This window comes from Thunnus albacares, chromosome 12 (genome assembly GCF_914725855.1).
Source record: "Thunnus albacares chromosome 12, fThuAlb1.1, whole genome shotgun sequence".
Classification (NCBI taxonomy): Eukaryota; Metazoa; Chordata; class Actinopteri; order Scombriformes; family Scombridae; genus Thunnus; species Thunnus albacares.
In genome coordinates, this window is record NC_058117.1 from 20036463 (window position 1) to 20047115 (window position 10653).

The following is a 10653-nucleotide window of genomic DNA, read 5'->3' on the forward strand; positions in this document are numbered from 1 at the left end:
GCAAAACTGAATTACTTGCAAAACTTCTATTTCCAAAATGATAAATCCTTTTACCTGATTGCACTACACTACTATAATGTGTCATAAAATATTACACATTGTCCACAGTATTGAGTTACAGTCTTTTATTGCTGCGTACAGGCAATCGTGACATCTCTTAGCATACAGAATACCTGGGAGTGTGCATGCTGTACCGATCAAAAATACTACTTTGGTTACAAAGAAAGATTTTTGTAGACCTCTGTAAGGATGTCTATGTTGTGCTGATTTCATTATTGGGTCTAAACAAATGTGACAAAAGATAATACCTTCAGCAGAAGAGGAAGCGTAATACAGTCTGTGTCAACTAACAAGCTTACTGGATCATCACATAGAAAGGCACTTTTAGAAGCTGTTTGCTTTTTGTGTGTTGTTGGTTTGTTTGCTTGCTTGTAGCCCCAGTGAAATATGTTTCTTCGTATTGCTTTTGTTTGTTGTTTGGCAAAGACAAAGATGTTATCACTCCATGTCGTCATGGTTCTGGGTTGACTCGTTGATCACCTGAGCAAGGATGTAGAGGACAGAGAAAAGGTGATGAGCAGACTTGTGTTTCTGAGCTCAAGTGACCGTTAGAAAATGACTCCATCAATTGTGAATCACTTCAAGTGGACTCTACCTGACCATCCCTAGTCTCAATGGTCTTGATGAGGACCTTCTTGGTTGTTGTGGTTTCAATGTGAGGTTTGGAATCAATCATCGTTTCTAAGACCAAAAAAATAGTGTGTTAATAACTTGCAATATAATCAACAAAACAATCAACGCTGTAAAATCAAGTTGTAAAATGTGATCCTACCTCTCAGATTTAGAGATGAAAAGTTTGGCAGTGGGGTGGAGATTCTGCAAATGTTAAAAGTACAGACCACAAATCAATATCTGCATCATTGCTGAATGTATTAAATCCTTATGCACAAAACTTTTTTTGTCACCTGCTCTCCTCTCCTTCCAGCAGCTTCCTGTAGGTGGCAATCTCGATGTCCAGGGCCATCTTGACATTTAGGAGGTCCTGGTACTCCCGGAGGTGACGGGCCATCTCATCCTTCATGTTGTGAATGTCCTCCTCCAGGCGGCCGATGGTGTCCTGGTAACCGCCTGTCTCCAGGGAGAAGTTCTCCTCTATCTCTCTCATCTGGCGCTCCAAGGACTCATTCTGGGACAGCAGCCAAGAGGAAACAAAATGACACTTAGGCAGTGAAAATAACTGATTCTGAATAATTTTTTTACTCTGTGACCTGTGAAAATAAATTCCTCCCTGGATATATTTTTATTTGACTGCTATGCCATTATTCAAATACATGAAGTTTATGTTTTGAACTTTTTGAGCATTATTTCTTCAATTTATGGTTTGAAAACATTATGATTTACATCTAACATAATGTTGCATACTCACAGTTCCTTTAAGAGCATCCACTTCACAGGTAAGCGCCTGAACTTGGCGCCTATAGTCATTAGCCTCCTGCTTGGCCACTCTCAAAGCATCATTATTCCGGGCTGCAGCTTCGGTGAGGTCAGCAAACTGGCATTCACAGTGACAAACACAGAGAGAGGAAGAGAGAACTGAGAACTCAACTGTTCAATTAATGATGAGTCAGAGTTTGGGGGAAAGTGAATGTGGCAGATAGCGTGAAGCGTGTAAATTATAAAAGATCTAGCCAAAAACAGACTTGCAGACGTTACACTGCAGTGCAGTGGTTGACGCAGTTTTGAGGCAATGCTGCATTCACTGAAATTCTGGTTGCTGCTTTCTGTGGGTATGTTCAAAGGTCATACAGAAAGAAATATTCTACTATACTGCACTGCTTTTCAGATTTTTAGCTGATGATTTAATGCTTTTTTGGAGAAAATGATGATTTAAACCTGCATTATTCCTTTTTTGCCACCTGGGGGCAGCAGAAACAAGATATAATCTTGTTTCAAACACAACTGAACACTTGCATGTTATCTTTTAATATGATATAATAATCATGATATGTTTGAATTGGTAGCAAACAGAAGCCTATTTACACATATCCATCCTTCTAGCTCTTTTTTTGGTCTCCACTATGAATAAATATCTGACTCTTTAGCCTCTAAATACTCCACATGTTCAAGAGCAAGTCTGAAACTTGGTGCTGAATGGAGAGTGGGTTTATCAGAGCTTTTTTTGTGGAAAACAGCATTGATGAGGGCATTGAGTGAACAAACAGAAAAGTTACATGCTAGAAAATCAAAATAACGAGCTGAAAGGTGCTACAAGGCTGAGTAGAACTGCAAAGTCGGGTGATAATTCTCTGTTGGTTCCTCACTACTCTACATGAGACACCTTTCGCATACAAGTTGTCATAAGATCCATTTTTAACATAAAACATTGATTATAGCAGCTTTAAATTCTATGGATCTAAAATGTGCAGATTGTGGGATTATATATAGAATATCTTAAAAATTCTTAAGTTACATGGGTTAAATAGTCTCCAAATTTGTGTAAAATCCTAACCTTGGACTTGTACCATTCCTCAGATTCATGGATATTTTTGGAGGCCAGGTTCTCATACTGCAGACGCACGTCCCTCAAAGCCGCTGTCAGGTCGGGTTTAGCCATTTCCATGTCCACCTGCACATGCTGTTGCTGCTGGATCTGGCCCTGCAGTTCCAGCATTTCCTGAAATAGAAACAATAGAATTGGTACGTACAAATATTTTTAATTATTTGTTTCAGCTTGCTAAAGTGCAATGAGTTGGACAATATAAATTAAGAGTCTGTCTTGTGTCCTTTTGTATACTTTTTATGTGTTTCATGGCTGTATTAGAGTTTCTGTAATGCACTGAACACTACCAATTGGTACTCTGATCAGATTAACAAATGCTGAAAATTATTTGGCCCAGTTTTATGAGGCTGCCTTCGGCTTATTAGGCAATGCATGTGCAGTGTTTTCACAGCAAACTGAGCTTTAGCCACAAAAGAGGAAGCTTACCTCATCATGCAGCTTCTTGAGGAAGTTGATTTCCTCCTGGAGTGACTCCACCTTCCGCTCCAGGTCCAGTCTGGCGAGGGCAGCATTGTCCACATCCTGTGCCGTGAATTTGACTCTTAATAAGGTGACTTGTGAAGGTGACATGAATTATGCATTACGTGTTTGCTGACACAGAAAAAAAAAGCTCTTTCACATGGTGTACAGGCGCACAACACCCACGTACACAAAATGGCCCATTGTGCAGTCCTTACAAGGTCACAAACACATGCATCCAATAAAAACAACTATAGACACATGGCGTGTCATCGCGCATGGCGAGTAGGTGTTTTCTCGTGATTTTAATGTGCTGGACACACTCCATCGTGCTCGTCAACTACATCACAGACAAATTGGTAAGTGTTTGAAGTGGTTAAATACAATAAAACAACCAAATCAATCACTATAACTGCCTCCTTGGCAGTCTCTGGGAAAAGGTTGAGAAAATGTAGTGAGACTGTTTCCATCCCTGTATAAATGACATTGATTTAATAAAGGGTGCACTGTACAACAACCAGAACCACAAAGTATTATCCAAAAGGTCCTTAATCCCATTTAATATTAGCTAACTGCATTCTTAACCTCAGCTGTTTCATTTAGTAGAAAGCCAATTCCTCCACTGAAAACTCTGTTACTGTGGTTTAAGATACGATAATTATTGTATGATACTATTTTATAACTGAATTCAGTGTGTTGTGCTACATTGTAAAAAGATTCTCTTGTGTTCAAAACATCTCATTCTTTTTTTTATTTTATTCTGTCTCTTGTACATACACACTCACTGTGGCACCACACCGCTGTGCTTTGTCAGGGCGTTGGCAGGCTGGTAATTGAGGTATCAGCAAATGAAGCAGCTTTGCCCTGCTCTAATGCCACAAACAAAGTGCGCTATTCAGCAGGGTTTCCCAAACAGGCCCTGGGCTGGAAGAGTGACTGACTGCCTGAGTGAGTACCGGCTGCGGGCACTGCATTGTTGTCTGTGTGCCACGGTGGCATGCCACAGGGACTTCCTTCCTGTCATTCATATAAACAAGGTCATGGTTGTGCAATGTATTGATAACTTACTGCGTGCACTAAAAAGCACATCATCGCTTTTACTCATGTATGTCTGCAAATTTGCAAATGCACTTTGATGGGGGGTTTTTGTCTTCTGTTGGACAATGAAACCCATTTGAAACTATCTGAATGATACATCATCATTTCATTGTTCACCATCTCTGACAAGACCATAACGAGTGAGATCTTTATATGCTGATGCTCTCCCAGAATGAGACAGCCGGATCACATGGTGGCTTGCCTTCTCGCTCTGATAACCACATTGGGTCCACACTGTTGTGCTTGTGTCCAGCTCATTCAGTGTGACCAGTCAGACTTAAAAAGATCTCCTCTCATTGCAGGCCTGATTTAACTCAACAGCCACAACTTGGCCTTTTGTACCAGGCTAGGGTCAGTTCCGCTCTACAGCTATTTTGGATCATGGATAGAATCTGCTGTTGTGCCATCAGAAGAGTGCATTCCTGTCTCTCCAGCTCATGAACAATAATTAGATAGAGATCACCTAGGAGAGAAAGGGACAGTTACACCGGACAAGTCAGGAACGTAGAGATAATTAAGGTTTATCTAATCTCTCTGACATCACTTGTCAGCAATTTAAAGTTTTAAACCCCTATTTAACTAGGAAAAGCAGGGCAGGTGGGGCAGAGGAGGGCTTAGGAGTCATCAGCATCATCTGCTGTTGAAAACTAAAGCAGATTCCCTATTATCACTCTCTTTGACAAAAAGCTGTAATTCTTGTTTGCCACATCTATTACAAAACATATGACATGGGGTACAGCAGTTTTAAAAAGTCGATCTTAACTTTATGTCATGAGATGAGTCATACTGTACCTGTCTGAAGCTCTGCATGTTTGCCTCAGCCTCCTCCCGCTGGGATATCTCATCCTGCAACCTGCAATGACAGAAAAAAAGCAGTTTTTTCAGCAGCCACTGGCCCCTTTACTGTGCCTCCCCAGTTTTGTTTGCCCTTTCTGCTCCCACTTCTTGTTCACGCATGAAAACCTTTGAGTGGATAACAAACTTAAATCAGACACAAAGCTTTGGCAGCACAAGATGAGGTTTTGCGCAGTGCCTTGCAAACATTTCTAACTGGATTAAAATCGTGTCTATGCGTAAATCTAGGCCAAGTTTAAAGAAACATGCATATATTTCTAAGAAAAGCAAAAACAGTTTCTAAAATAACATCACATATCAACAGAGAAAGGTTAAGTGCCACGCCTCCTACTTCTCTCTCAGCCTGTCGATGTCGTCTGCCAGGTTGTCGCGGTGAACCTCCACCCGGGCCCTCTCGTTGGTGAGTTGGTCCACCTGACGCCTCAGCTCCCGCATCTCGTCCTCGTACAGATCTCCCACCCGGGACGTGCCTTTGCCCCGCAGTTGCTCCAACTCCGCCAGCAGGATCTTGTTCTGCTGCTCCAAGAATCGGACTTTATCGATGTAGCTGGCGAAGCGGTCATTGAGCGACTGCATCTGCGCTTTCTCGTTGGTGCGGTTCGTTATGAATTCGCTGTTTATGGCGTCGGACAAGGAGAAGTCCAAGTTCTCGGAGGCCAGCCGGGGCATGGCCGAGCTGCTCCGGAGCCTGTGGGTCTTCGTTGCGTAGATGGTCGGGGCGGAGGAGAGCCCGAAAGATACCCGGGAGGTGCGCACCGGGCTGGAGTACTGACGGCTAGAGTAGCCGCTCCTGATCGCGGTCCTCTCCCCGCCAAACATCTTTTTGTACGAAGAATGTGGAGCTGATCTGTAAGACATCGTGCTTCTATCTCTTCAGACAATAGCTCGGTCGGTGTAGCTCTTGTCCCAACTGCATCAGCGGAGTGCGCCTGGGAAGGCGTTTCCTAAACCATTACTTATTTATAGTCTCCTCCTTATGCAAATGTCTCAACAGGGATTTGAGCGACACCTTGAGAGTCCAATCACAAATCAGAACACCCTAATGTTGTCTTTCAGGTCCACAGAAACCGATCCTGGATCAATATTTAGGCCAAACTGTTGTTGGGCACCATTACACAAGCAGTGAATGCGAGCATGCTCTACATCAAAGGTCCCAAACATTGATGTGCATTTAAAGCTGAAATCAAATTTGGATAATTATATTAGCTTTCTAAAAGTACAACAGCACGTGAGTGTCAGGGGATGCAGAATGGACTATGGATAGTTCTTTAGAGGATTTCTGTTGATGTTTGCTAAATTTGTCCACAAATAACAGACTGGTAAAACTCTAAAAGTCCTTTATGCAAGTGATGTAGTTAAGGAGCAAGAGGAAGATGTGATCTTCCACAACTGGGCTAACAGATGTTTATTATTTTAAGTCTTTTTGGGAAAACGCCCAGTTCTATCACATGTAATGGTGTCATTATAGTGTGTTTTTTCCCATGGTTAAGTCCATGTCAGCAAAATGTTATTCTCACCATTCAGATTTGACATAATGCAGTGCAAGAAAATTGTGTCTTGATATTCAATTAATTCATTTAATTGATTTCTTCCGCTTGTCTCTCACTACACATACACAAACACTACGTGCATGTTTACACTGCATGGGTTTGTCCTTTCCCAAGTCATTCTTTTGCAATCAGTTTCATGAGGCATTGTATCATGGGACCCTGTGATATTTTCCTCAATAATTATCAGCCAGCCATGCCAATTGTTCATTAGCCATGGCGTGCATGTGTATATGTGTGTGTATTGGAGCATATGACCTGTGTAACTTATTAGGCGGTATGTGAAAGTGAGATTGAGAAGAACAGTGGTGTGTGCAAGAAAGCTGCTTCACAATCGATAATCAGGCATAGAGAACATCTTGCAGAAAATCCAGGCTGCTCACCAATCTATTATACACACGGACTGTATCTTCAAAGCTAAGATGACATCACACACTAATACTCAGGGGGATACAATGGAGAGAAAGACAGAGAGGTTGTGGTGGGGTTCAAATCAAAGTCATTCAAAACTGGCAGGTTTGCGGCAGCTTTGGAGCATATGAATGCAGTTTATTATTTGTCACCCTTTCCTCAGATTGAACTGCAGCAGATGATAAACATATATTAGAAGTTTCAGTACAGACTCATCTTCATGTACAAAAAAGCTCTCTCTTTATTTTCTCCCTGTCTGTCTTCACCGCATACACAGCTGTCGGTGCTGCAGTGCTGCTGACTTGATGAGAATCAGTGATTCTGAAGGGAGACGCAGAGCAGGAGAGCTGAGCCAGTGACACTGTACACCTCTCACCCACACTGCACCGGTGCTGCCGGGTATATGTTGCTCTTTAAAAGGCATGAAAGAAGTCAGTAAGGGAGATCTGATTTGTTTTGGTAATGTTTGTGGGTGGCTGAAGTTGGCGTGATGCCACTGAGATATGACTGTGCAGGGATAAACCCAACTACTCAGTGAGCCGGTTTGGTTTTTATAAGCACTAGGCTGAAAAAAATCAGTGTCACTTACATTTAAATGTCAAACAATAATATAGTCTGGCTGTGTCTGAGCAAAATGGTTGGTTAAAGGTTCGTTTTACAGTAATTGTCAGATCAACGAGTTTTTTTTTCCGTTTTCAGACTACTTTAAAATATGTTGTCACAGAGGAAATTATAATTGCAGTTACAATTATTGCAGTTACAATTACAGTTCATTAATAAACACTTAAACTTGTTCTTATTTCCACTCATAACTACATTACAGTATGTGATAAACCATTTATTGATAAATAATTAGGCAGTAAAATCAGATAATTAAACTAAAACAAAAATAAATTGGAATCAAATACTCCAAATATAAAATAAAAAACAATCAAAACAACAGTAGTAACAGAGCAGATAAGACATGATGAAAATAAAACAGTATGTAATCAATTAAAGAAGGGCCTTTTAAAAATATATGATTTTGAGAAGTGATATAAAAGATGTCACTGATTCTGCAATTGTCAGATCTTTATGCAGGGACTTCCAGAGCTGAGGGGCCTTGACTGCAAAGCCCAGTCACCTTAATTCTTGAGCCGTGACTCAGGAACAGCCAGAAGTGCCCTGCCTGAAGATCTGAGGCTGCGCCAGTAAATGTTTCTATACTGTTTATGTATGCTGAATAGGGGGGCTTAAAGTGAAATGTTACCCAAGTTCCTCAAAACTGTACTTACGTAGAGTACTTGAACATTGGAACTTTCTTTTTTTAAAAAGCAAGAAAAATCACATTAAGAAATCCAATAGTCACAGTGTCAAGAGTGTGTAAAGGCAAAGCCACTTTGTCTCAGCTTTGAAGTTATTTTGGATACAAGTCTGTTTTGAAACAGACCAGTTTGAAGCAGTACAACAATAATCTAGTAAAGATTGTGGTCTGAATTGGCTCTAGATATGGCATGTGAAAGTAAGATTATGTACTCATGTAAGGCCTCAATATGACACATCTGGGGTTTTTTCAACTTTCTGTCTGTGTCTTAACCCAGTGTCAGTTGTTCTATTTCTTTCTAAGCATGGAAAAAATATCAAAAGTAAAAGTAATTATTATGTGAAATGGCATCATTTGGAGTCTTATATTTATCATATTACTTGAATATTTTTTTAAATTGTGATTGAATCTATACAAATGTACCATATTATATAAAGTGATCATATATTTAACATGTAAAATCTTAATCTGCACAGTAACTTGTAACTATAACTGTAGAATAAATGTGCAATAAAAAGTACAGTATTTTACACTGATATGTAGTGAAGTCAAATATATAGGACAATACTTCTCAAATGGAAATACAACCATCTCAAAATTGCACTTGAGTTACTATATTTAGTTACTTTCCACCACCGGCTAAGCGGATGGAAAGAAAGGAGAAATAAAGTGGCAAGACAGACACCACAGTTAAAGTGGTAGCCTACAAATGCACCTTATGAACTGATCAAATATTTTACATGTAAAATTGTGATCTGCAAAGTATTTGTGTAACTATAAATACATATAGTGTAGTAAAAACTACAGTATTTCACTCTGAAATGCAGTGAAATCAAAATATATTGGACAATACTTCAAAAATTGAAATACAAATTGCACTTAAGTAAAGTACTCTAGTTACTGTATTTAGTTACTTTTCACCACGGGCCTAAGTGGATGGAAAACAAGGAGAGATAAAGTGGTAAGATAGACACAAAAGAGTACAAATGCACCAAGGCCCGTGGAGCTAGAGGGCCCACACAGGGGCCCCAGAATGAGTAAACAGTGGAACCCCAAAACCGTCAATGGAAATTCACATGATCAACACTTACTTAGAGGCAGGAGGGGCGTAAAAATTCCTGCTCCCTGGCCCATTATGATCCAGCTCTGCCGGTGTTGGCCAGAGAGACAGACAGAGGAGGCCGGGATTGTCACAAACAGAGCAGGGATTGTGTACTGCTGATCTGTCACCTAACTGCAGCAACAGAATGCAGACAGTAGGCCATAATTATTGTTTGTGGCCCGGTGTTTGCCAGTGCCACAGTTTGGGCCAAATAGCTCCCATTCCTGGCAATAATTTGTCATTTAGTCCCTTTATTTTTGTTGCTGAGGTTCCTATTTTCTCCAAAGCAACAGCGCTGTGGGGAAGCTAATTAAAAGGAATGTACAACAGGGCTGGACGAGGAATCAAATAAGGCTCAACATTAGTCAGAGTCAGTCAGCCTGTAATGGGACAGGGCAACAGATAAGTTAAATCTTGTTTCTGGGTGTCATCGCTTCAAAACCGCAGGCACTGGGGCAGCAGACAGGCATCCTTTGTTTCATCTCTCATGATGGTGAATCACCGACCCGCGCGCCCAGTAGCCATAGCAATCATCCCCAACATTTGCCCGAACTGAAATCCAGACAGAGACGTACTCAGGGGCTACACTATTCACAGAGATGAACTCACAAGATATTAGGGATTTTGGAATTTTGTTTATTAAGTTGTGTTTGTAGTTTGCACTTTGTAACTCAGTGCCTTATTCTTACATTATCTTTTTCTTGTTTTGCTATTTGATTTTTACAGTCTGATAAATTGGTGGGCTTCTTTGTGGGTCATGACATGGTAGATTTAGTAGAGGTAGTTGCGGCACAATGTGTTTGTTGTGCCCCAGTGAGTGCAAGATCAGAATGGTGTAAATCTAAACGTAAGAAAGAAAGGCTGTAAATCCATGCCAGGGGCCCCAATGAGCTTTTGTCCAGTCTGTGTGTGATGCTCAGGTTAATATCATGAGGAATTTTCTTTTCTCTAATAGTTTTTTTTAAGCACATTGGAACTTTAGCACCTTTTCTGGCAGTGGTCAGCAGAATGAGCAGAGTAAGGATGGGCGTTCATTTCGGGGAATGGAACTTCCACTGGATACCTTTCGACCATAGTAACAACAGAGGAATTAAACTGCAGGGGCTTTTTTCCAAATCTCCATAGTGACTGACTAAACCCTTGGAAAGTATCCAGAATGGTCACTTTATAAAGACCTCTCTCTTTCTCTCTCACTCTCTTTGTCTCCCCATTTCTTTGTCTCTCACTGTGCATATGTGTGTGTGTGTGTGTGTGTGTGTGTGTGTGTGCAGGGAGTGATTGGGTCAGGGACAGGGAGGGGAAACACCAGACATTTTCA

General features: G+C 40.9%; 1 protein-coding gene across 1 annotated transcript; it reads right to left on the minus strand.

Moving 5' to 3' along the window:
* Positions 1-110: 110 nt before the first annotated feature.
* On the minus strand, positions 111-5919 carry LOC122994271 (vimentin A2-like). The gene is made up of 9 exons (XM_044368871.1): positions 5304-5919; positions 4910-4970; positions 2987-3082; positions 2510-2674; positions 1427-1552; positions 966-1186; positions 833-876; positions 656-741; positions 111-540 (listed from the first exon to the last, which is right to left on the minus strand). Exons 1-9 carry the CDS (start codon positions 5828-5830, stop codon positions 499-501), a joined length of 1368 nt encoding a protein of 455 aa, XP_044224806.1. The 5' UTR covers positions 5831-5919; the 3' UTR covers positions 111-498.
* Between the last annotated feature and the right edge of the window lie 4734 nt (positions 5920-10653).